General features: G+C 55.1%; 1 protein-coding gene across 1 annotated transcript in view; it reads left to right on the forward strand.

Moving 5' to 3' along the window:
- Nucleotides 1-27,148, forward strand: part of LOC134983324 (uncharacterized) — a 509,434-nt gene that overhangs the window by 167,256 nt on the left and 315,030 nt on the right. The window contains exons 2-4 of the mRNA XM_063949039.1: nucleotides 9,231-9,309; nucleotides 9,428-9,525; nucleotides 15,642-15,942. Of these exons, the coding sequence (XP_063805109.1) occupies nucleotides 9,276-9,309; nucleotides 9,428-9,525; nucleotides 15,642-15,942 (433 nt within the window). The 5' untranslated portion in view covers nucleotides 9,231-9,275. The remainder of the gene's footprint in view (nucleotides 1-9,230; nucleotides 9,310-9,427; nucleotides 9,526-15,641; nucleotides 15,943-27,148) is intronic.

Consider the following 27,148-nt stretch of genomic DNA (forward strand, 5'->3'; position numbering starts at 1 on the left):
CTCTTCTGCTGCCCCCTGCCTCCCATACCCCCCTCTTCTGCTGCCCCCTGCCTCCCATACCCCCTCCCCTGCTGCCCCCTGCCTCCCATACCCACCTGCCCTGCTGCCCCCTGCCTCCCATACCCCCCTCCCCTGCTGCCCCCTGCCTCCCATACCCCCCTCCCCTGCTGCCCCCTGCCTCCCATACCCCCCTCCCCTGCTACCCCCTGCCTCCCATGCCCCCCTCCCCTGCTGCCCCCTGCCTCCCATACCCCCCTCCCCTGCTGCCCCCTGCCTCCCATACCCCCCTCCCCTGCTGCCCCCTGCCTCCCATACACCCTCCCCTGCTGCCCCCTGCCTCCCATACCCCCCTCCCCTGCTGCCCCTTGCCTCCCATACCCCCCTCCCCTGCTGCCCCCTGCCTCCCATACCCCCCTCCCCTGCTACCACCTGCCTCCCATACCCCCCTCCCCTGCTGCCCCCTGCCTCCCATACCCCCTTCCCTGCTGCCCCCTGCCACCTATACCCCCCTCCCCTGCTACTCCCTGCCACCCATACCCCCCTCCCCTGCTGCTCCGGCCTCCCATACCCCCCTCCCCTGCTGCTCCCTGCCTCCCCTGTTGCCGCAGCCTCCCATACCCCCCTCCCTCTGCTGCCCCCTATACCCCCTGCCCTGCTGCCCCCTATACCCTGCGGCCCACTGCCTACCTCCCATACCCCTCTATCCTTTACCCCCTGCCTTCCTACCATACCCCCCTCTCTTGCTGCCTCCCATACCCCCTTCCCTGCGGCCCCCTGCTTCCCATACCCCCCCTTCCCTGCGGCCCCCTGCCTCCCATACCCCCCTCCCCTGCTGCCCCCTGCCTCCCATACCCCCCTCCCCTGCTGCCCCCTGCCTCCCATACACCCTCCCCTGCTGCCCCCTGCCTCCCATACCCCCCTCCCCTGCTGCCCCTTGCCTCCCATACCCCCCTCCCCTGCTGCCCCCTGCCTCCCATACCCCCCTCCCCTACTACCACCTGCCTCCCATACCCCCCTCCCCTACTGCCCCCTGCCTCCCATACCCCCCTCCCCTGCTACTCCCTGCCTCCCCTGTTGCCGCAGCCTCCCATACCCCCCTCCCTCTGCTGCCCCCTATACCCCCTGCCCTGCTGCCCCCTATACCCTGCGGCCCACTGCCTACCTCCCATACCCCTCTATCCTTTACCCCCTGCCTTCCTACCATACCCCCCTCTCTTGCTGCCTCCCATACCCCCTTCCCTGCGGCCCCCTGCTTCCCATACCCCCCCTTCCCTGCGGCCCCCTGCCTCCCATACCCCCCTCCCCAGCTGCCCCCTGTCTCCCATACACCCTCTCCTGCTGCCCCCTGTTACCCATACCCCCTTCTCCTGCTGCCTCCCATACCCCCCTCCCCTGCTGCCCCCTGCCTCCCATACCCCCCTCTCCTGCTGCCCCCTGCCTCATATACCCCTCTCCACTGCCTCCCATACCCCCTCCCCTGCCTCCCATACCCCCTCCCCTGCTGCCCCCTGCCTCCCATACCCCCCTCTCCTGCTGCCCCCTGCCTCATATACCCCCATCCACTGCCTCCCATACCCCCTCCCCTGCTGCCCCTGCCTCCCATACCCCCCTGCCCTGCTGCTCCCTCCATCCAATATCCCCCTCCCCTGCTGCCCCCTGCCTCCCATCCCCCCTCCCCTGCCTCCCATACTCCCCTCCCCTGCTGCCCCCTGCCTCCCATACCCCCCTCCCCTGCTGCCCCCCATACCCCCCTCCCCTGCTGCCCCCTGCCTCCCATACCCCCCTCCCCTGCTGCCCCTGCCTCCCATACCCCCCTGCCCTACTGCCCCCTGCCTGCCTCCCATACCCCCACTCCTGCTGCTCCCTGCCTCCCATACCCCCCTCTCCTGCTGCCTCCCATACCCCCCTCCCCTGCTGCCCCCTGCCTCCCATACAGGGGGAGGGGGGTATGGGAGGCAGGGGAGGGGGGTATGGGAGGCAGGGGGCAGCAGGGGATGGGGGTATGGGAGGCAGGGGAGGGGGTCCCCTGCCTCCCATACCCCCCTCCCCTGCTGCCCCCTGCCTCCCATACCCCCCTCCCCTGCTGCCCCCTGCCTCCCATACCCCCCTCCCCTGCTGCCCCCTGCCTCCCATACCCTTCTCCCCTGCTGCCCCCTGCCTCCCATACCCCCCTGCCCTGCTGCTCCCTCCATCCAATACCCCCCTCCCCTGCTGCCCCCTGCCTCCCATACCCCCCTCCCCTGCTGCCCCCTGCCTCTCATACCCCCCTCTTCTGCTGCCCCCTGCCTCCCATACCTCCTCCCCTGCTGCCCCCTGCCTCCCATACCCACCTACCCTGCTGCCCCCTGCCTCCCATACCCGCCTCCCCTGCCTCCCATACCCCCCTCCCCTGCTGCCCCCTGCCTCCCATACCCCCCTCCCCTGCTGCCCCCTGCCTCCCATACCCCCCTCCCCTGCTACCCTCTGCCTCCCATGCCCCCTCCCCTGCTGCCCTCTGCCTCCCATACCCCCCTCCCCTGCTGCCCCCTGCCTCCCATACCCCCTCCCCTGCTGCCCCCTGCCTCCCATACCCCCCTCCCCTGCTGCCCCCTGCCTCCCATACCCCCCTCCCCTGCTACCCCCTGCCTCCCATACCCCCCCTCCCCTGCTGCCCCCTGCCTCCTATACCCCCCTCCCCTGCTACTCCCTGCCACCCATACCCCCCTCCCCTGCTGCTTCGGCCTCCCAGACCCCCCTCCCCTGCTGCTCCGGCTTCCCATACCACCCTCCCCTGCTGCCCCCTGCCTCCCCTGTTGCCGCAGCCGCCCATACCCCCCTCCCTCTGCTGCCCCCTATACCCTGCGGCCCCCTGCCTACCTCCCATACCCCTCTATTCTTTACCCCCTGCCTTCCTACCATACCCCCCTCTCTTGCTGCCTCCCATACCCCCTCCCCTGCTGCCCCCTGCTTCCCATACCCCCCTTCCCTGCGGCCCCCTGCCTCCCATACCCCCCTCCCCTGCTGCCCCCTGCCTGCCTCCCATACCCCCCTCCCCAGCTGCCCCCTGTCTCCCATACCCCCTCTCCTGCTGCCCCCTGTCTCCCATACCCCCTTCTCCTGCTGCCTCCCATACCCCCCTCCCCTGCTGCCCCCTGCCTCCCATACCCCCCTCCCCTGCTGCCCCCTGCCTCCCATACCCCCCTCCCCTGCTGCCCCCTGCCTCATATACCCCTCTCCACTGCCTCCCATACCCCCTCCCCTGCTGCCCCCTGCCTCCCATACCCCCTGCCCTGCTGCTCCCTCCATCCAATATCCCCCTCCCCTGCTGCCCCCTGCCTCCCTTCCCCCCCTCCCCTGCCTCCCATACCCCCCTCCCCTGCTGCCCCCTGCCTCCCATACCCCCCTCCCCTGCTGCCCCCTGCCTCATATACCCCTCTCCACTGCCTCCCATACCCCCTCCCCTGCTGCCCCCTGCCTCCCATACCCCCTGCCCTGCTGCTCCCTCCATCCAATATCCCCCTCCCCTGCTGCCCCCTGCCTCCCATCCCCCCCTCCCCTGCCTCCCATACCCCCCTCCCCTGCTGCCCCCTGCCTCCCATACCCCCCTCCCCTGCTGCCCCCTGCCTCCCATACCCCCCTCCCCTGCTGACCCTGCCTCCCATACCCCCCTCCCCTTCTACCCCCTGCCTCCCATACCACCCTCCCCTGCTTCCCCCTGCCTCCCATACCCCCCTCCCCTGCCTCCCATACCCCCTCCCCAGCCTCCCATACCCCCCTCCCCTGCTGCCCCCTGCCTCCCATACCCCCCTCCCGTGCTGCCCCCTGCCTCCCATACCCCCCTCTCCTGCTGCCCCCTGCCTCCCATACCCCCCTCCCCTGCTGCCCCCTGCCTCCCATACCCCCCTCCCCTGCTGCCCCCTGCCTCCCATACCCCCCTCCCCTGCTGCCCCCTGCCTCCCATACCCCCCTCCCCTGCTGCCCCCTGCCTCCCATACCCCCCTCCCCTGCTGCCCCCTGCCTCCCATACCCCCCTCCTCTGCTGCCCCCTGCCTCCCATATCCCCCTCCCCTGATGCCCCCTGCCTCATATACCCCCTACCCTGCCTCCCATACCCCCTCCCCTGCCTGCCTCCCATACCCCCCTGCCCTGCTGCTCCCTCCATCCAATACCCCCCTCCCCTGCTTCCCCCTGCCTCCCATACCCCCCTCCCCTGATTCCCCCTGCCTCCCATACCCCCCTCCCCTGCTGCCCCCTGCCTCCCATACCCCCCTGCCCTGCTGCCCCCTGCCTCCCATACCGCCCTGCCCTGCTGCCCCCTGCCTCCCATACCCCCCTGCCATGCTGCCCCCTGCCTCCCATACCCCCCTCCCCTGCTGCCCCTTGCCTCCCATACCCCACCTCCCCTGCTGCCCCCTGCATCCTATACCCCCCCTCCCCTGCTACTCCCTCCCTCCCATACCCCCCTCCCCTGCTGCTCCGGCCTCCCATACCCCCCTGCCCTGCTGCTCCCTGCCTCCCCTGTTGCCGCAGCCTCCCATACCCCCCTCCCTCTGCTGCCCATTATACCCCCTGCCCTGCGGCCCCCTGCCTACCTCCCATACCCCTCTCTCCTTTACCCCCTGCCTTCCTACCATACCCCCCTCTCTTGCTGCCCCCTGCCTCCCATACCCCCCCTTCCCTGCGGCCCCCTGCCTCCCATACTCCCCTCCCCGGCTGCCCCCTCCCTGCCTCCCATACCCCCCTCCCCTGCTGCCCCCTGCCTCCCATACCCCCCTCTCCTGCTGCCCCCTATCTCCCATACCCCCTTCTGCTGCTGCCTCCCATACCCCCTCTCCTGCTGCCGTCTGCCTCCCATACCTCCCTCCCCTGCCTGCCTCCCATACCCCGCTGCCCCCTGCCTCCTATACCCCCCTCCCCTGCTGCCCCCTCCCCTGCTGCCGTCTGCCTCCCATACCTCCCTCCCCTGCCTCCCATACCCCCTCCCCTGCTGCCCCCTGCTTGCCTCCCATACCCCGCTGCCCCCTGCCTCCTATACCCCCCTCCCCTGCTGCCTCCTTCCTCCCATACCCCTCTCCTTTGCAGCCCCCTGCCTCCCATACCCCCCTCCCCTGCTGCCCCCTGCCTGCCTCCCATAAACCCCTCCCCTGCTGCCCCCTGCCTCCCATACCCCCTCCCCTGCTGCCTCCTGCCTCCCATACCCCCTCCCCTTCTGCTCCCTTCCTCCCATACCCCCCTGCCCTGCTGCTCTCTGCCTCTCATACCCCCCTCTCCTGCCTCCCATACCCTCCTCTCCTGCTGCTTCCCATAGCCCCTGTCCTGCTGCCTCCCATACCCTGCTGCCCCCTGCCTCCCATACCCCCCTCTCCTGCTGCCCCCTATACCCCCTGCCCTGCTGCTCCCTGCCTGCCATACCCCTATACCCTGCTGCCCCCTTCCTCCCATACCACCCTCTCCTGCTGCCCCCTGCCTCCTGTACCACCCTCTCCTGCTGCCCCGGCCTCCCATACCCCCCTCCCCTGCTGCCCCCTGCCTCCCATACCCCCCTCCCCTGCTGCCCCCTGCCTTCCTGTTTGTCACCTGCTGGGGTAAGAGGGGCATATCCTTTTCTGTGTGTGTAATTACCAAAGATATAAGTGATGTCACTGTGATGCTCCCAGATCTCCTCACCTCCCCAGTCATGTCCCTGTATTATTACTATAGCTATAACTGATGTCACTGTGACTGCTGGGAATGGGACATTATACAGTAACACCAGGGGATGTGTCCGGGTGATGACTGGAGAGGTGACTGCTGGGAATGGGACATCATACAGTAACACCGGGGGACGTGTCTGTGTGATGACTGGAGAGGTGGCTGCTGGGAATAAGACATTATACCCCTGCCCTGCTGCTCCCTCCATCCAATACCCCCCTCCCCTGCTTCCCCGTGCCTCCCATACCCCCCTCCTCTGCTGCCCCCTGCCTCCCATACCCCCCTCCCCTGCTGCCTCCCATACCCCCTTGCCCTGCTGACCCTGCCTCCCATACCCCCCTCCCCTGCTGCCCCTTGCCTCCCATACCCCCCCTCCCCTGCTGCCCCCTGCCTCCTATACCCCCCTCCCCTGCTACTCCCTGTCTCCCATACCCCCCTCCCTTGCTGCTCCGGCCTCCCATACCCCCTTGCCCTGCTGCTCCCTGCCTCCCCTGTTGCCGCAGCCTCCCATACCCCCCTCCCTCTGCTGCTCCCTGTCTGCCATACCCCCTCACCTGCTGCCCCCTATACCCTGCGGCCCCCTGCCTACCTCCCATACCCCTCTCTCCTTTACCCCCTGCCTTCCTACCATACCCCCCTCTCTTGCTGCCCCCTGCCTCCCATACCCCCCCTTCCCTGCTGCCCCCTGCCTGCCTCCCATACCCCCCCTTCCCTGCTGCCCCCTGCCTGCCTCCCATACCCCCCTCCCCTGCTGCCCCCTGCCTGCCTCCCATACCCCCCTCCCCTGCTGCCCCCTGCCTCCCATACCCCCCTCTCCTGCTGCCCCCTGTCTCCCATACCCCCTTCTCCTGCTGCCTCCCATACCCCCTCTCCTGCTGCCCCCTGCCTCCCATACCCCCCCTCCCCTGCTGCCCCCTCCCCTGCTGCCGTCTGCCTCCCATACCTCCCTCCCCTGCTGCCCCCTGCCTCCCATACCCCCCCCCTGCTGCCCCCTGCCTGCCTCCCATACCCCGCTGCCCCCTGCCTCCTATACCCCCTCCCCTGCTGCCCCCTGCCTGCCTCCCATACCCCCCTCCCCTGCTGCCTCCCATACCCCCCTCCTTTGCTGCCACCTGCCTCCCATACCCCCCTCCCCTGCTGCCCCCTGCCTGCCTCCCATACCCCCCTCCCCTGCTGCCCCCTCCTCCCATACCCCCTCCCCTGCTGCCTCCCATACCCCCCTCCCCTGCTGCACCCTGCCTCCCATACCCCCCTGCCCTGCTGCTCTCTGCCTCTCATACCCCCCTCTCCTGCCTCCCATACCCCCCTCCTGCTGCTTCCCATAGCCCCTGTCCTGCTGCCCCCCTGCCTCCCATACCCTGCTGCCCCCTGCCTCCCATACCCCCCTCTCCTGCTGCCCCCTGCCTCCCATACCTCCCTCCCCTGCTGCCCCCTATACCCCCTGCCCTGCTGCTCCCTGCCTGCCATACCCCTCTCCCCTGCTGCCCCCTATACCCTGCTGCCCCCTTCCTCCCATACCACAATCTCCTGCTGCCCCCTGCCTCCCGTACCACCCTCTCCTGCTGCCCCGGCCTCCCATACCCCCCTCCCCTGCTGCCCCCTGCCTCCCATACCCCCCTCCCCTGCTGCCCCCTGCCTTCCTGTTTGTCACCTGCTGGGGTAAGAGGGGCATATCCTTTTCTGTGTGTGTAATTACCAAAGATATAAGTGATGTCACTGTGACGCTCCCAGATCTCCTCACCTCCCCAGTCATGTCCCTGTATTATTACTATAGCTATAACTGATGTCACTGTGACTGCTGGGAATGGGACATTATACAGTAACACCAGGGGATGTGTCCGGGTGATGACTGGAGAGGTGACTGCTGGGAATGGGACATCGTACAGTAACACCGGGGGACGTGTCTGTGTGATGACTGGAGAGGTGGCTGCTGGGAATAAGACATTATACAGTAACCCCGGGGGACGTGTCTGGGTGATGACTGGAGAGGTGACTGCCGGGAATGGGACATTATACAGTAACACCGGGGGACGTGTCTGGGTGATGACTGGAGAGGTGACTGCCGGGAATGGGACATTATACAGTAACACCGGGGGATGTGTCCGTGTGATGACTGGACAGGTGACTGCTGGGAATGGGGTATTATACAGTAACACCAGGGGATGTGTCTGGGTGATGACTGGAGAGGTGACTGCTGGGAATGGGGCATTATACAGTAACACCAGGGGATGTGTATGGGTGATGACTGGAGAGGTGACTGCTGGGAATGGGACATTATACAGTAACACCAGGGGATGTGTCTGGGTGATGACTGGAGAGGTGACTGCTGGGAATGGGGTATTATACAGTAATACCAGGGGACGTGTCTGGGTGATGACTGGAGAGGTGACTGCTGGGAATGGGACATTATACAGTAACACCGGGGGACGTGTCTTGGTTATGACTGGAGAGGTGACTGCTGGGAATGGGGCATTATACAGTAACACCAGGGGATGTGTCCATGTGATGACTGGAGAAGTGACTGCTGGGAATGGGGTATTATACAGTAACACCAGGGGATGTGTCTGGGTGATGACTGGAGAGGTGACTGCTGGGAATGGGGCATTATGCAGTAATACCAGGGTACGTGTCTGGGTGATGACTGGAGAGGTGACTGCTGGGAATGGGGCATTATACAGTACACCAGGGGATGTGTCTGGGTGATGACTGGAGAGGTGACTGCTGGGAATGGGGCATTATACAGTAACACCAGGGGATGTGTCTGGGTGATGACTGGAGAGGTGACTGCTGGGAATGGGGCATTATACAGTACACCAGGGGATGTGTCTGGGTGATGACTGGAGAGGTGACTGCTGGGAATGGGGCATTATACAGTAACACCAGGGGATGTGTCTGGGTGATGACTGGAGAGGTGACTGCTGGGAATGGGGCATTATACAGTACACCAGGGGATGTGTCTGGGTGATGACTGGAGAGGTGACTGCTGGGTATTGGACATTATACAGTAACACCAGGGTACGTGTCTGGGTGATGACTGGAGAGGTGACTGCTGGGAATGGGGCATTATACAGTAACACCAGGGGATGTGTCTGGGTGATGACTGGAGAGGTGACTGCTGGGAATGGGGCATTATACAGTAATACCAGGGGACGTGTCTGGGTGATGACTGGAGAGGTGACTGCTGGGTATTGGACATTATACAGTAACACCAGGGTACGTGTCTGGGTGATGACTGGAGAGGTGACTGCTGGGAATGGGGCATTATACAGTACACCAGGGGATGTGTCTGGGTGATGACTGGAGAGGTGACTGCTGGGAATGGGGCATTATACAGTAACACCAGGGGATGTGTCTGGGTGATGACTGGAGAGGTGACTGCTGGGAATGGGGCATTATACAGTACACCAGGGGATGTGTCTGGGTGATGACTGGAGAGGTGACTGCTGGGAATGGAACATTATACAGTAACACCAGGGGATGTGTCTGGGTGATGAATGTATCACTGTGTGTGTCCGGTTCCTATAAGGTGTCAGGAAGTCACTGTCTATGTCTCCATGCAGGAAGGGGAGTATATAGAGGAACACAGGGGTCTGTACAAGGACGTGATGATGGAGAATCACCGGCCCCTCACATCACTGGGTAAGAGGAGACTGTCATGTATTGTACAGGGGAGAGCAGGTATGGGGGCCCCTATATACACACATCACCTGATAATCACATATATACACTGTACTCAGTCACTGTGTGTCTCCTACAGATGGGCCCAGTAACAGAGATACCCCAGAGAGATGTCCCCGTCCCCTGTATTCCCAGGATTGTACAGAGGAGAATTACAGGATCCCACAGGAGGATCAGGTAGGTGGGATTTAGGGTCTCTTCAATATACCTAAGTGACTGTCACTATATGATCTGTAGAGGAGATGTGTGTCTTATACACTGATATTATACTGTTTCACCTCAGTTTAATTAGACTATGCAAATGTCATTATAGTGATGTTTTTTTTTTTCTGCTGCGGGGTACACTGGGTTCCACAGGGAATAACATCGAGGTGTAGAGTAGGATCTTGATCCGAGGCACCAACAGGCTAAAAGCTGTGGCTGTTCCCAGAATGCATAGCGCCGCCTCCTCTATAACCCCGCCTCTGTGCACAGGAGCTCAGTTCTGTAGTTGGTGCCATGCAGTGCAGGCATACAACAGGGGGGCTGCTCCCTCCCTCAGAAGAGCTTTTTCAAGTGAAAAATGAAGACTTCAACGGCTGCAGCAGGAACACTGAGTGTTAGATGTCAGTGAGATATCTGCTGCCGCTCCATCTCCTCCCCCAGCGGCGCTGTACACTCCCGCGCCCTGGTTGCCGGGTACCTGCAGCGGAGACTCCGGTTTCCTTCAGTCAGTCACACACCCTGCTGCAGCTCTCTAGGTTTGCATGGCTGCACTCAAGGAGAAGGTAAGAGGGTTACAGGACACATAAGTGTTCTACATGTCTGCTGACAGTGTCAGGGTGTGTACACACGGTGAGATTTTTTTCTTCCGATTCTGACTATATAGTCAGAATTGGAAGAAAAGTTAGTGCAGATCGCAAGGTGACGATCCCGATTTGATGCCGATGCGCAGTCGGCATCGAAAGAAAAGATAGACTGTGCAGGCAAGTATAGAAGAGAGAGTCAAAATTGACACTTAGCCAAAATCGCACATAGCCAGTATTGCAGGCACACTCATTATGTGCCATACTGACTATGTGCCGAGCCGTCCCCTGTCGCATAGTGAGAATCGGGCATAGCAGAAAGAGTGCATTTAGTCGGGGTTATAGTACAAGTAGCCTGTGATATACATCCAGTCTTTACTGTGCATTGTTACATCTATTGAGTGTATAGCTATACTTAGTTTTGCTTTGTATTGCTAGTCCAGTGCAGTTTTATTGCATGTTATAATTTCTGCATTGTACAATGTGACTGTGTGTGCATATAGCTGCTGTGTGATCTCTACTCCGTGTATCTCACTCCTACTGCTATCCCTATATTCTGTACCCTGAGGGGGCGAAGTGCGTCAGGGTTATTGTTTAATATATGCAGTTCACAGGATATGCTTATTGTGTATTTTTCTCTGTGATTTTTATTCACCATATATCTCTTGAATCCCCTGGTTGTGCTGATACACTGCACAGGGGATTCTTGTCAGGTATTGTGCTGCTGATATTGTACTGTGTTGCCTTGCATTGAGCTTTCAGATATGTCAGCTACAGAGGGCAATGGTGCTGCGGCTGATCCCACAGTGCGTGGTGGTGACGCTGCAGACACGTTAGAGGAAAACATAGCAGTAGAGGGTTCAGATTCTGGGGTTTCCTTACCCCCCAGTGGGACCGTAGCAACGGGGGTTCAAATTGACCCACCTTGGGCTACTTTTTCCATGTTATTAAGTACGCTGGTAACTAGACTTGCGCCCCCTATGGGACCTCCTGTGCCGGTACAACCGCTTATGGTCCCTGCGGTTAATCCGCCATGGGCAGATCACCTGTCCACTCAGTTATAGCAATTGAACCAATCACTGACTAAATAGAAATGTAATCCTCGCCCGCCTAAGACCAAGGGGTCCTCTAAGCGGGCCATTACTTCCTCACAATCCACCCACGTCCCAGACACCTCGTCTGATGAGGATGGCGTGTATACCGCACAGATGCTGATCCAGATAATTCTGATTGGTAATCTGTTTCACAGGTGGATGTTCCTGACTTATTGGAGGCTATCAGGCTAATTCTTCAAATTACTGATGACCCAGAGCCAGACGCGGCCCCTAAGAAACCGGACAGATTTAAACGTCAGAAAGTCGTTAAACAAGTTTTACCTCATTCTGACCATTTAGTTGACATACGTCAGGAATCCTGGGGAAATCCAGGAAAGAAATTCACGCCTCACAAGAAGATGCTGGCTCGCTATCCCCTCGCTGCTGAGCTAAGTAAGAATTGGGAAACACCCCCGCTGGTGGATTCGCAGGTGGGGCTGCTGTGGTGTCCTCTGCTCTGCCTGTAACTACCGTCATCTTTCTGAAAGACCCGACAGATAAGCATGTGGAGTGTTGTTTAAAGACGATTTACACCGTAGCAGGAGCTGTGTATCGGCCCACTCTTGCAGCGACATGGGCTGGAGAGGCTATTGAAGCGTGGGCTCAGGAGGTGGAAGCGGAGCTGCCTTCCAACTTTTCTGATAATGCTAGACCATGTCTATCGTATATTGTCACAGCTTCTCATTACATTAAGAGGGCGGCTTCTGATGCCGGTATTCTGGCGGCCAAGGCTTCTACTATGTCCATTTTGGCTCGCCGAATTCTTTGATCATGATCCTGGTCTGTGGATCTGGATTGTAAGAAAGCCCTGGATGTGCTACCTTTTAAGGGAGACATTCTTTTTGGAGAAGACCTCAACAAGATAGTGGCTGACTTAGCGTCTGCTAAAACAGCGTGTCTACCTAGTACTGCTCCTTTGGTACCGAAGGCTAAGAGTACTTCCTTTCGTCCTTCAGGGATAGCAAAAGGTCAGGCGTACCCGAAACAGGCTCGCACTTATAAACCCACTAAGCCCAAACCTTAATGGGCTTGGGCTGACCGTCAGCCTGCTGCATGACGGGGCGGGCCTCCCTCTGGGGGATCCCAGAGTGGGGGGCAGACTTCTAGGGTTTACCCAGGAATGGTTGAAGACCACTTCCGATGCCTTGATACAGGAAGTCGTCACTCAAGGTTACGCCGTATCCTTCAAAAGTCGTCCCCCTCATCTATTTTGCCTGGCAGACGTCCCTTCGGATCAGGGGAAGGCAAAAACTCTTCTTTCGGTGGTACAGTCCCTCCTGGACAGGTGCCTCTGGCTCAGAGAGGCAAGGGGTACTATTCACTGCTGTTCCTAGTCCCGAAACCGAATGGGTCCTCTTGGCCCATTCTCAACATCAAGTCCTTGAACAAATATGTGAGATTCTCCAAGTTTCATATGGAAACTCTCCGCTCTATTGTTCTGGCCTTGGAGCCCGGGGATTATATGGGCTCCCTGGACATAAAGGATGTTTACCTGCATATTCGTATAGCAATGTCGCATCAGTAGTACCTGAGGTTTGCTGTTGGCAACCTCCATTACCAATTTCGGGCGTTACCTTTTGGTTTGACCACAGCCCCGCGAGTCTTCACCAAGGTCATGGCGGTAATGACGGCTGTACTCCGCCGTCAAGGGGTCAGGATCCTACCGTATCTGGACAACTTGTTGATCCTGGCGAATTCCCCAGAAATTCTCCTACGCCACATAGATATGACGCTCCAGTTTCTGCAAGTCCACAGGTGCCTCATCAAGTGGAAGAAATCTTCCCTGGTCCCTGCTCAGAGCATGGTGCACCTGGGGGCGTTGATGGACACTCAAAACCAGCGGTTGTTCTTGTCTCAGGAGAATGTCCTGAAGCCTCAGGACAGGATTCAATGCTTTCTATCTCATCCGCAAGTGTCGATACATTCGGCGATGCAAGTGCTAGGTCTCATGGTGTCTGCATTCGACATGGTGGAGTACGCTCAATTCCATTTCCACCTTCTGCAGAAATTGGTACTTGCCAAGTGGGATGGCCTCCCTCACCAGATCAGGTCTCATATGATCTCCTTGTCTCCGGAGGTCCGTCTGTCACTAAGCTGGTGGCTGCAGGACCAACGATTGAGCAGGGGTCGTCCCTTCTGGATCTCCAACTGACTGGGTCCTTTTGACGATGGATGCCAGTCTGAGAGGTTGGGGCGTGGTTTTGGAGCATCAGTTCCTTAAGGGTCGGTGAACCAAGGAGGAGAGTCTCCTCCCGATAAACATTCTGGAACTGCAGGCGGTGTTCAATGCACTGAACATGGCCCAGCAGCTGATACAGAACAGACCTGTTCAAGTACAGTCGGACAACGCCACCATGGCGTACATAAATCGTCAAGGTGGCACTCGAAGCCGCATAGCAATGAGGGAAGTATCAATGATTCTTCAGTGGGTGGAACGCCATCTGCCAGCTATATTGGCAGTGTTCATTCAGGGGGTCCTAAACTGGGAAGCGGACTTCCTCAGTCGTCAAGACGTACACGCCGGAGAGTGGAGCCTCCATCCAGAAGTATTTCAACTACTCGTGGACAAATAGGGCCTCCCAGATGTGGACCTGATGGCGTCTTGACACAATCACAATTTTCCGGTCTTTGGGACAAGGGATCCTCAAGCATCGTTCGTGGACGCATTGACAGTTCCATGCAACTTTCAGCTGCCATACGTGTTCCCTCCATTGTCACTCCTGCCCAGAGTAATAAGGAAGTTCAAGCAAGGAGGAGGAATCCTACTTCTGATCACTCCAGTGTGGCCCAGACGGCATTGGTTCTCAGACCTTCAGGGTCTATTGATAGAGCGTCCCCTTCTACTTCCGCAGCGCCCAGATCTCCTCGTTCAGGGCCCCTGTGTATATCAGGATTGGGCCCAGTTAGCTTTGACGGCGTGGCTCTTGGAGCTTCCATTCTGAGGGCTAAAGGATTTTCTGAGGCGGTCATTCAAACCATGTTGAAGGCCTGGAAACCGGTTTCTGCTCTGGTTTATCATAGGGTCTGGAATTCTTACTTTGCTTGGTGCACCACTAACAATCATAATGCTTACAAATTTAGTACGGCCAAACTTTTGGCCTTTCTACAACAGGGCCTGGGCTTGGGCCTTCGTCTGGCCTCCATCAAGGTTCATATTTCTGCCTTGTCGGTTTGGTTGCAGAGGAAAATTGCGATTCTACCTGATGTTCATACATTCACTCAGGGTGTGTTGCAGATTCAACCTCCATACGTCCCGCATGTGGCTCCTTGGGACTTGACGGTGGTTCTGAAGGCATTACAAGGGTCTCCGTTTGAGCCTCTTGAATCTACAGACCTTAAGTGGCTTTCTCTTAAGGTATTGTTTTTGCTGGCTATTGCCTCTGCTAGACGGGTGTCAGATTTGGGTGCCTTGTCTTGTAGGTCCCCATATCTGATTTTTCACCGTTAACGGGTGGTTCATAGAACACGTCCCGGGTACCTACCTAAGGTGGTTTCTTCTTTCCACTTTAATCAGGAGATTGTGGTTCCGGCCTTTGCCTCTCCTGATTTGTCTTCCAAAAAGCGGTCTTTGGATGTGGTACGTATCTATGTGAAGAGACCTGCCTCCATTCGGAAGTCTGATTCTCTCTTTGTACTGTTTGGTTTTCACAAATGTGGCTGTCCTGCTCACAAGCGGACCTTGGCCAGATGGATTAGAATGGTGATTGCACATGCTTATGTACAGGCTGGTCGTCCAGCTCCTGCGACTATCAATACCGATTCTACTCGGTCTGTTGGACCTTCTTGGACGGCCCGCCGTGGTGCGACCCTTGAACAATTGTGCAAGGTGGCTACTTGGTCCTCAGTGAACACGTTCATAAGGTTCTATGCCTTCGATACTTCCGCCTCCCAGGATGTTTCCTTTGGACGTCGGGTTCTTGTGCCCGCTACAGTGCATCCCCTCCCATGAGGAACTGCTTTAGGACCTCCCCGATGTTATTCCCTGTGGAACCCAGTGTACCCAGCAGCAGAAAACAAGATTTATGGTAAGAACTTACAGTTGTTAAATCTTTCTGCGAGGTACACTGGGCTCCACAGGGCGCCCACCCTGACGCACTTGGCTTCTTTTGGTTGGTATGGCATTAGCCGCTGACACCTTCTCCTGTCGTGAGAATGTGGTGTATATGGCTACTAATGATTGTCGTCTTTTACCTGCTACTGCATTGGACTGGTTAACAAAAACTGAACTCCTGTGCACGGAGGCGGGGTTATAGAGGAGGCGGCGCTATGCATTCTGGGAACAGTCAAAGCTTTTAGCCTGTTGGTGGCTCGGATCAAGATCCTACTCTACGCCCTGATGTTATTCCCTGTGGAACCCAGTGTACCCCGCAGAAAGATTTAACAGTAAAATCTCGTTTTTTTTTGCTTTTTTTAGGTAGAACGTCTGTCTGATATTAAAACAGAAAATATAGAGGGAGAAGAAGAGAAGTATCTAACTGTTATAAAGGCAGAAGATACAGATGAAGAAGAGATGTATCTAACTGTTATAAAGGTAGAAGATACAGAGGGAGAAGAAGAGACGTATGTGACTGATATAAAGGTAGAAGATACAGAGGGAGAAGAAGAGACGTATGTGACTGATATAAAGGCAGAAGATATAGAGGGAGAAGAAGAGACGTGTGTGAGGGGTGATCAGCAGTGTAAGGAGGAGGAAATTCCTACAGATATCAGCACAGGTTAGTAATAAACACTTATTACAGAAGTCACATATTCTCATTGCTCAGTCACTACAGCAGTCTCTTATCCTACACCCTCCTCTGTCAGTACAATCTAATGAGGAATATGTATTTTCCTAGCATGGAGTCAGGAGCCATCAGCCCCTATTATACTCCTGCTCTCCCCTCACATCATGTCACTGTGTGTTACCAGCCCAGAGATCTGACCAGTCTCCCCCCCACACTCTCTGGTGTATCTCATACATCAGGAGACATCAGCCCCTATTACTCTCCTGCTCTCCCCCTCATATCATGTCACTGTGTGTTACCAGCCCAGAGATCTGACCAGTCTCCTCCCCACACTCTCTGGTGTATCTCATACATCAGGAGCCATCAGCCCCTATTATACTCCTGCTCTCCTTCTCACATCATGTCACTGTGTGTTACCAGCCCAGAGATCTGACCAGTCTCCTCCCCACACTCTCTGGTGTATCTCATACATCAGGAGACATCAGCCCCTATTACACTCCTGCTCTCCCCCTCATATCATGTCACTGTGTGTTACCAGCCCAGAGATCTGACCAGTCTCCTCCCCACACTCTCTGGTGTATCTCATACATCAGGAGCCATCAGCCCCTATTATACTCCTGATCTCCCCTCACATCATGTCACTGTGTTTTACCAGCCCAGATATCTGACCAGTCTCCTCCCCACACTCTCTGGTGTATCTCATACATCAGGAGACATCAGCCCCTATTATACTCCTGCTCTCCTCCTCACATCATGTCACTGTGTGTTACCAGCCCAGAGATCTGACCAGTCTCCTCCCCACACTATCTGGTGCATATCATACATCAGGGGCCATCAGCCCCTATTATACTCCTGCTCTTCCCCTCACATCATGTCACTGTGTTTTACCAGCCCAGAGATCTGACCAGTCTCCTCCCCACACACTCTGGTATATCTCATACATCAGGAGCCATCAGCCCCTATTATACTCCCGCTCTCCCCCTCACATCATGTCACTGTGTGTTACCAGCCCAGAGATCTGACCAGTCTCCTCCCCACACTCTCTGGTGTATCTCATACATCAGGAGATATCAGCCCCTATTATTCTCCTTCTCTCCCCCTCACATCATGTCACTGTGTGTCACCATCAGCCATACTGTGTGCTAGCAGTACCTCTGCCTATGTTATTACATTCCCTGAGAGAGTCTCTATTAGCACACGCCGGTCTATATTTAAACCATGGGAATAGGACCATGGGAATAGACGGGCTCCGCAGGAGACTGGGCACTCTAAAGAAAGATTAGGTACTATCTGGTGTGAACTGGCTCCTCCCTCTATGCCCCTCCTCCAGACCTCAGTTAGAATCTTGTGCCCGGCCAGAGCTGGGTGCTCCTAGTGGGCTCTCCTGAGCTTCCTAGAAAAGAAAGTATTTGTTAGGTTTTTTATTTTCAGTGAGATCTGCTGGCAACAGACTCACTGCTACGAGGGACTGAGGGGAGAGAAGCAAACCTACCTGCTTGCAGCTAGCTTGTGCTTCTAAGGCTACTGGAAACCATTAGCTCCAGAGTGATCGAACACAGGTACCTAACCTCGATCGTCCGTTCCCGGAGCCGCGCCGCCGTCCCCCTCGCAGAGCCAGAAGAACAGAAGCTTGAAGACATCGAAATCGGCGGCAGAAGACTCCTGTCTTCACTTAAGGTAGCACACAGCACCGCACACTCCGGTCACTGTAGGGAGCAGGGCGCTGGGGATGGCGTCCTGGGCAGCAATTTAAGTACCTTTTTGGCAAGAAAATACATATATACAGTCAGGCACTGTATATATGTAAAAACCCCCGCCATTTTTTACACACAGAAGCGGGACAGAAGCCCGCCGCTGAGGGGGCGGGTCCTTCTTCCTCAGCACACCAGCGCCATTTTCTCTTCACAGCTCCGCTGGAAAGAAGCTCCCCAGGCTCTCCCCTGCAGTATCCAGGTGCACAAAGGGTGAAAAGAGAGGGGGGCACATAAATTTAGGCGCAAATTTGTTACATACAGCAGCTACTGGGTAAACCCTGAATTTTAATGTAATTCCTGGATTATATAGCGCTGGGTGTGTGCTGGCATACTCTCTCTCTGTCTCCCCAAAAGCCTTTGTGGGGTCCTGTCCTCAGTCAGAGCATTCCCTGTGTGTGTGCGGTGTGTCGGTACGTCAGTGTCGACATGTTTGATGAGGAAGGATACGTGGAGGCAGAGCAAGTGCATATGAATGTGGGGTCGCCGCCGACGGCGCCGACACCTGATTGGATGGATATGTGGAAGGTGTTAAATGACAATGTAAGCGTCTTGCATAAAAGGTTAGACAAAGCTGAGGCCTTGGGACAGTCAGGGTCTCACCCAGGGTCTGATCCCACAGCTCAGAGGCCGTTAGGGTCTTATAAGCGTCCACTATCCCAGTTATTCGACACGGAGTCTGACTCCAGTGTCGACGACGATGAGGCTAAGTTGCAGCCTAAAATGACTAAAGCCATCCGCTACATGATTAAAGCAATGAAGGATGTATTACACATTTCTGAGGAAATCCCTGTCCCTGACAAGAGGATTCATATGTTTGGGGAGAGAAAACAAGAAGTGACTTTCCCCCCTTCACATGAATTACATGAATCATGTGAAAAAGCGTGGGATTCCCCTGAAAGGAAGGTAATCATTACCAAGAGATTACTTATGGCGTATCCCTTCCCGCCAACGGACAGGTTACGCTGGGAATCCTCTCCCAGGGTAGACAAGGCGTTAACACGCTTGTCTAAGAAGGTAGCCCTGCCGTCTCAGGATACGGCCGCCCTAAAGGATCCTGCGGATAGAAAGCAGGAAGGTATCCTGAAGTCTGTGTATACACATTCTGGTACTCTCCTGAGGCCAGCCATTGCTTCGGCCTGGATGTGTAGTGCTGTAGCAGAATGGACAGATACTCTGTCGGAGGAGTTAGATACCATGGACAGGGACACTGTTTTACTAACCCTGGGGCATATCAAAGACGCTGTCCTATATATGCGGGATGCCCAGAGGGACATTTGCTTACTGGGCTCTAGAGTAAACGCAATGTCCATCTCTGCCAGAAGGGTCTTATGGACTCGGCAATGGACAGGGGATGCTGATTCTAAAAAAACATATGGAGGTTCTGCCGTATAAGGGTGAGGAATTGTTTGGGGACGGTCTCTCGGACCTGGTTTCCACAGCTACAGATGGGAAGTCAAAATTCTTGCCGTATGTTTCCTCACAGCCTAAGAAAGCACCGTATTATCAAATGCAGTCCTTTCGTCCTCAAAAAAGCAAGAAGGTCAGGGGTGCATCCTTTCTTGCCAGAGGCAGGGGTAAAGGAAAAAAGCTGCACCACGCAGCCAGTTCCCAGGAACACAAGTCCTCCCCGGCTTCCACTAAATCCACTGCATGACGCTGGGGCTCCACAGGCGGAGCCAGGAGCGGTGGGGTCGCATCTCAAAAATTTCAGCCACCAGTGGGATTGTTCACAGGTGGATCCTTCGGCGATACAAGTTGTGTCACAGGGATACAAGCTGGAATTCTAAGTGACGCCCCCTCAACGTTTCCTGAAATCAGCCTTGCCAGCTTCCCCCATGGAGAGGGAGGTAGTGTTGGCGGCAATTCACAAACTTTATCTTCAGCAGGTGGTGGTAAAACTTCCCCTTCTTCAATAGGGAAGGGGCTACTACTCCACCATGTTTGTGGTACCGAAACCGGACGGTTCGGTCAGACCCATTTCTCTGACGTCCTAGTGGATGCTGGGGACTCCGTAAGGACCATGGGGATATAGCGGCTCCGCAGGAGACAGGGCACAATAATAAAAGCTTTAGGATCAGGTGGTGTGCACTGGCTCCTCCCCCTATGACCCTCCTCCAAGCCTCAGTTAGATTTTTGTGCCCGGCCGAGAAGGGTGCAATCTAGGTGGCTCTCCTGAGCTGCTTAGAATAAAAGTTTAAGTTAGGTTTTTTTCTTTCAGTGAGACCTGCTGGCAACAGGCTCACTGCTACGAGGGACTTAGGGGAGAGAAGTAAACTCACCTGCGTGCAGGATGGATTTGCTTCTTAGGCTACTGGACACCATTAGCTCCAGAGGGAGTCGGAACACAGGTCTCACCCTGGGGTTCGTCCCGGAGCCGTGCCGCCGACCCCCCTTGCAGATGCCGAAGTTGAAGAGGTCCAGAAACAGGCGGCAGAAGACTTTCAGTCTTCATAAGGTAGCGCACAGCACTGCAGATGTGCGCCATTGTTGTCAGCACACTTCACCAACAGTCACCAACTGTCACTGAGGGTGCAGGGCGCTGGGGGGGGCGCCCTGGGCAGCAATGTATAATACCTTTTTATGGCTAAAATACATCACATATAGCCCTTGAGGCTATATGGATGTATTTAACCCCTGCCAGATCTCACAAACTCCGGGAGAAGAGCCCGCCGAAAAGGGGGCGGGGCCTATTCTCCTCAGCACACAGCGCCATTTTCCTGCTCAGCTCTGCTGTGAGGAAGGCTCCCAGGCTCTCCCCTGCACTGCACTACAGAAACAGGGTTAAAACAGAGAGGGGGGGCACTTATTTGGCGATATGATTACATATATAAAAATGCTATAAGGGAAAACACTTGTATAAGGGGTTGTCCCTGTATAATTATAGCGTTTTTGGTGTGTGCTGGCAAACTCTCCCTCTGTCTCCCCAAAGGGCTAGTGGGGTCCTGTCCTCTATCAGAGCATTCCCTGTGTGTGTGCTGTGTGTCGGTACGTGTGTGTCGACATGTAGGAGGACGATGTTGGTGAGGAGGCGGAGCAAATTGCCTGTATTGGTGATGTCACTCTCTAGGGAGTCGACACTGGAATGGATGGCTTATTTAGGAATTACGTGATAATGTCAACACGCTGCAAGGTCGGTTGACGACATGAGACGGCCGGCAAACAAATTAGTACCTGTCCAGGCGTCTCAGACACCGTCAGGGGCTTGTAAAAACGCCCATTTACCTCAGTCGGTTGACACAGACACAGACACGGACACTGACTCCAGTGTCGACGGTGAATAAACAAACGTATTTTCCTTTAGGGCCACACGTTTCATGTTAAGGGCAATGAAGGAGGTGTTACATATTTCTGATACTACAAGTACCACAAATAAGGGTATTATGTAGGGTGTGAATAAACTACTTGTAGTTTTTCCTGAATCAGATAAATTAAATGAAGTGTGTGATGATACGTGGGTTTCCTCCGATAGAAAATTATTGGCGGTATACCCTTTCCCGCCAGAAGTTAGGGCGAGTTGGGAAACACACCTTAGGGTGGATAAGGCGCTCACACGCTTATAAAAACAAGGGGCGTTACCGTCTCCAGATACGGCAGCCCTCAAGGAGCCAGCTGATAGGAAGCTGAAAAATATCCTAAAAGTATATACACACCTACTGGTGTTATACTACGACCAGCAATCGCCTCAGCCTGGATGTGCAGCGCTGAGGGGGCTTGGTCGGATTTCCTGACTGAAAATATTGATACCCTTGACAGGGACAAGATTTTATTGACTATAGATGCATTTCTATATATGCGAGATGCGCAGAGGGATATTTGCATTCTGGCATCAAGAGTAAATGTGATGTCCATATCTGCCAGACGAAGACACGACAGTGGTCAGGTGATGCAGATTCCAGACGGCACATGGAAGTATTGCCGTATAAAGGGGCGGTCCATCGGACCTGGTGGCCATGGCAACAGCTGAAAAATCCACCTTTTGTTACCCCAAGTCACATCTCAGCAGAAAAGGACACAGTCTTTTCAGTCTCAGTCCTTTCGTCCCCATAAGGGCAGGCGGGCAAAAGGGCCAGTCATATCTGCCCAGGGGTAGAGGAAAGGGAAGAAGACTGCAGCAGGCAGCCCATTCCCAGGAACAGAAGCCCTCCACAGCTTCTGCCAAGTCCGCAGCATGACGCTGGGGCAGTACAAGCGGACTCAGGTGCGGTAGGGGGTCATCTCAAGAGTTTCAGCACGCAGGGGGCTCACTCACAAGTGGACTCCTGGATCCTACACGTAGTATCCCAGGTGTACATTGGAAATTCGAGACGTCTCCCCCTCACAAGTTCCTGAAGTCTGCTTTACCAACGTCTCCCTCCGACAGGGAGGCAGTATTGGGAACAATTCACAGGCTGTATTCCCAGCAGGTGATAATCAAAGTACCCCTTCTACAACAAGGGAAGGGGTATTATTCCACACTATATTGTGGTACTGAAGCCAGACGGCTCGGTGAGATCTGAAATATTTGAACACTTACATACAAGCGTTCAAATCAAGATGGAGTCACTCAGAGTAGTGATAGCGAACCAGGAAGAAGGGGACGATATGGTGTCACTGGATATCAGGGACGCTTACCTACATGTCCAAATTTGCCTTCTCACCAAGGGTACCTCAGGTTCGTGGTACAGAACTGTCACTATCAGTTCAGACGCTGCCGTTTGGATTGTCCACGGCACCCCGGGTCTTTACCAAGGTAATGGCCGAAATGATGATTCTTCTTAAAAGAAATATGGACGCTTTCCTGATAAAGGCAAGGTCCAGAGAACAGTTGGAGGTCGGAGTAGCACTATCTTAAGTAGTTCTACGACAGCACGAGTGGATTCTAAATATTCCAAAATCGCAGTTTTTTCCGACGACACGTCTACTGTTCCTAGGGATGATTCTGGACACAGTCCAGAAAAGGATGTTTTCTCCCGGAGAAGAAAGCCAGGGAGTTATCCGAGCTAGTCAGGAACCTCCTAAAACCAGGAAAAGTATCAGTGCATCATTGCACAAGGATCCTGTGAAAAATGGTGGTTTCTTACAAAGCGATCCCATTCGGTAGATTTCACGCAAGAACCTTTCCGTGGGATCTGCTGGAAAAATGGTCCGGATCGCATCTTCAGATGCATCAGCGGATAACCCTGTCTCCAAGGACAAGGGTGTTTCTTCTGCGGTGGCTGCAGAGTGCTCATCTATGAAAGGGCCGCAGATTCGGCATTCAGGACTGGGTCCTGGTGACCACGGATGCCAGCCTGAGTGGCTGGGGAGCAGTCACACAAGGAAAAAATTTCCAGAGAGTGTGATCAAGTCTGGAGACTTCTCTCCACATAAATATACTGGAGCTAAGGGCAATTTACAATGCTCTAAGCTTAGCAAGACCTCTGCTTCAAGGTCAGCCGGTATTGATCCAGTGGGACAACATCACGGCAGTCGCCCACGTAAACAGGGCGGCACAAGAAGCAGGAGGGAAATGGCAGAAACTACAAGGATTCTTCGCTGGGCGAAAAATCATGTGATAACACTCTCAGCAGTGTTCATTCCGGGAGTGGAAAACTGGGAAGCAGACTTCCTCAGCAGGCATGACCTCTACCCGGGAGAGTGGGGACTTCATCGGGAAGTCTTCCACATGATTGTAAACCGTTGGGAAAAACCAAAGGTGGACATGATGGCGTCCCGCCTGAACAAAAAACTAGACAGATATTGCGCCAGGTCAAGGGACCCTCAGGCAATAGCGGTGGACGCTCTGGTAACACTGTGGGTGTACCAGTCAGAGTATGTGTTCCCTCCTATGCCTCTCATACCAAAAGTACTGAGAATCATAAGAGGGAGATGAGTAAGAACGATACTCGTGGTTCCGGATTGGCCAAGAAGGACTTGGTACCCGAAACTTCAAGAGATGTTCACGGAAGACCCGTGGCCTCTACCTTTAAGAAAGGACCTGCTCCAGCAGGGGCCTTGTCTGTTCCAAGACTTACCGCGGCCGCATTTGACGGCATGGCGGTTGAACGCCGGATCCTGAAAGGGCATTCCAGATGAAGTCATCCCTACCCTGGTCGAAGACAGGAAGGATGTAACCGCAAAACATTTTCACCGCATTTGGTGAAGATATGTTGCGTGGTGTGAGGCCAAGAAGGCCCCTACAGAGGAATTCCAACTGGGTCGTTTCCTACATTTCCTGAAAACAGGACTGTCTATGGGCCTAAAATTAGGGTCCATTAAGGTTCAAATTTCGGCCCTGTCGAATTTCTTCCAGAAAGAACTGGCTTTAGTGCCTGACGTTCAGATGTTTGTAAAAGGGGTACTGCATATACAGCCTCATTTTGTGCCCCAGTGGCACCTTGGGATCTCAATGTTGTTTTGAGTTTCCTAAAGTCACATTGGTTTGAACCACTCACCACTGTGGACTTAAAATATCTCACATGGAAGGTGACGATGCTATTAGCCCTGGCTTCAGCCAGGCGTGTGTCAGAATTGGCGGCTTTATCATATATAAAGCCCTTACTTAATTTTTCATTCTGACAGGGCAGAATTGAGGACTCGTCCTCAATTTCTCCTTAATGTGTTTTCTGTTTTTCATATGAACCAACCTATTGTGGTACCTGCGGGTACTAGGGACTTGGAGGACTCCAAGTTACTTGACGTTGTCAGGGCCCTGAAAAATATGTTTCCAGGACGGCTGGAGTCAGAAAATCTGACTCGCTGTTTAGCCTGTATGCACCCAACAAGATGGGTGCTCCTGCTTCTAAGCAGACGATTGCTCGCTGGATTTGTAATACAATTCAGTTTACACATTCTGTGGCAGGCCTGCCACAGCCAAAATCTGTAAAAGCCCATTCCAAAAGGAAGGGGGCTCATCTTGGGCGACTGCCCGAGGGGTCTCGGCTTTACAACTTTGCCGAGCAGTTACTTGGTCAGGGGCAAACACGTTTGCTAAATTCTACAAATTTGATACCCTGGCTGAGGAGGACATGGAGTCTCTCATTCGGTGCTGCAGGGTCATCCGCACTCTCCCGCCCGTTTGGGAGCTTTGGTATAATCCCCATGGTCCTTACGGAGTCCCCAGCATCCACTAGGACGTCAGAGAAAATAAGATTTTACTTACCGATAAATCTATTTCTCGTAGTCCGTAGTGGATGCTGGGCGCCCATCCCAAGTGCGGATTGTCTGCAATACTTGTACATAGTTATTGTTACAAAAATCGGGTTATTCTTGTTGTGAGCCATCTTGTCAGAGGCTCCTTCGTTGTTATCATACTGTTAACTGGGTTCAGATCACAGGTTGTACGGTGTAATTGGTGTGGCTGGTATGAGTCTTACCCGGGATTCAATATCCTTCCTTATTATGCACGCTCGTCCGGGCACAGTATCCTAACTGAGGCTTGGAGGAGGGTCATAGGGGGAGGAGCCAGTGCACACCACCTGATCCTAAAGCTTTTATTATTGTGCCCTGTCTCCTGCGGAGCCGCTATATCCCCATGGTCCTTACGGAGTCCCCAGCATCCACTACGGACTACGAGAAATAGATTTATCGGTAAGTAAAATCTTATTTTTAAATTTGAAGTCCCTGAACATTTATCTGAGGAAATTCAAGTTCAAAATGGAATCGCTCAGAGCGGTCATTGCGAGCCTGGAAGAGGGGGATTTTATGGTGTCTCTGGACATCAAGGATGCTTACTTGCATGTCCCCATTTATCCTCATCAGGAGTACCTCAGGTTTGTGGTACGGGACTGTCATTACCAATTCCAGACGCTGCCGTTTGGCCTGTCCACGGCAGAGAATATTTACCAAGGTGATGGCGGAGATGATGGTGCTCCTTCGGAAGCAAGGAGTTAAAATTATCCCATACTTGGACGATCTCCTCATAAAGGCGAGATCCAGGGAGCAGTTGCTGATTAACGTGGCACACTCTTAGGATGTATTGCGACAGCACGGCTGGATCCTGAATATTCCAAAGTCGCAGCTGATTCCTACGACGCGTCTGCCCTTCCTGGGTATGATTCTGGACACAGACCAGAAGAGGGTGTTTCTCCCAGAGGAGAAGGCTCAGGAGCTCATGACTCTGGTCAGAGGACTCCTAAAACCAAAACAGGTATCGGTGCATCACTGCATGCGAGTCCTGGGAAAAATGGTGGCGTCATACGAAGCCATTCCCTTCGGCAAGTTCCATGCGAGGATCTTTCAGTGGGATCTGCTGGACAAGTGGTCCGGATCGCATCTTCAGATGCATCGGCTGATCACCCTGTCCCCCAGGGCCAGGGTGTCTCTTCTGTGGTGGCTGCAAAATGCTCACCTCCTCGAGGGCCGCAGGTTCGGAATACAGGACTGGGCCCTGGTGACCACAGATGCAAGCCTCCGAGGTTGGGGTGCAGTCACTCAGGGAAGAAACTTCCAAGAGCTGTGGTGAAGTCAGGAGACTTGTCTGCACATAAATATCCTGGAACTAAGGGCCATATACAACGCCCTGATTCAAGTGGAGCATCTGCTTCGAGACCAACCAGTGCTGATTCAGTCAGACATCACGGCAGTCGCCCATGTAAACCGCCAGGGCGACACAAGAAGCAGGGTGGCAATGACGGAAGCCACCGGGATTCTTCGTTGGGCGGAGAATCACGTGCAAGCACTGTCAGCAGTGTTCATTCCGGGAGTGGACAACTGGGAAGCAGACTACCTCGACAGACACGACCTCCACCCGGGAGAGTGGGGACTTCATCAAGAAATCTTCACGCAGATTGCACGGCGATGGGAACTGCCACAGGTATACATGATGGCGTCCCGCCTCAACAAAAAGCTAAAAAGGTATTGCGCCAGGTCAAGGGACCCTCAGGCAATAGCTGTGGACGCACTGGTGGCACCGTGGGTGTTCCAGTCGGTCTATGTATTTCCTCCTCTTCCTCTCATACCCAAGGTGCTGAGAATCATAAGAAAAAGAGGAGTGAGAACAATACTCATTGTTCCGGATTGGCCAAGAAGGACTTGGTACCCAGAACTGCAAGAGATGCTCACAGAGGACCCATGGTCTCTGCCTCTCAGACAGGCCCTGTTGCAACAGGGGCCCTGTTTGTTCCAAGACTTACCGCGGCTGCGTTTGACGGCAGTTGAATGCCGGATCCTAGCAGGAAAAGGCATTCCGGATGAAGTTATCCCTACGCTGATAAAGGCTAGGAAGGACATGACAGCAAAGCATTATCATCGTATATGGCGAAAATATGTTGCTTGGTGTGAGCCCAGGAAGGCTCCTACAGAGGAATTCCAGCTGGGTTGATTCCTGCACTTCCTACAGTCAGGTGTGAATATGGGCCTAAAATTAGGGTCCATAAAGGTCCAGATTTCGGCCCTATCCATATTCTTTCAAAGAGAACTGGCTTCACTGCCTGAGGTTCAGACATTTGTTAAAGGAGTGCTGCATATTCAGCCCCCTTTTGTGC

This window comes from Pseudophryne corroboree (genome assembly GCF_028390025.1).
Source record: "Pseudophryne corroboree isolate aPseCor3 chromosome 3 unlocalized genomic scaffold, aPseCor3.hap2 SUPER_3_unloc_12, whole genome shotgun sequence".
NCBI classification, from domain to species: domain Eukaryota; kingdom Metazoa; phylum Chordata; class Amphibia; order Anura; family Myobatrachidae; genus Pseudophryne; species Pseudophryne corroboree.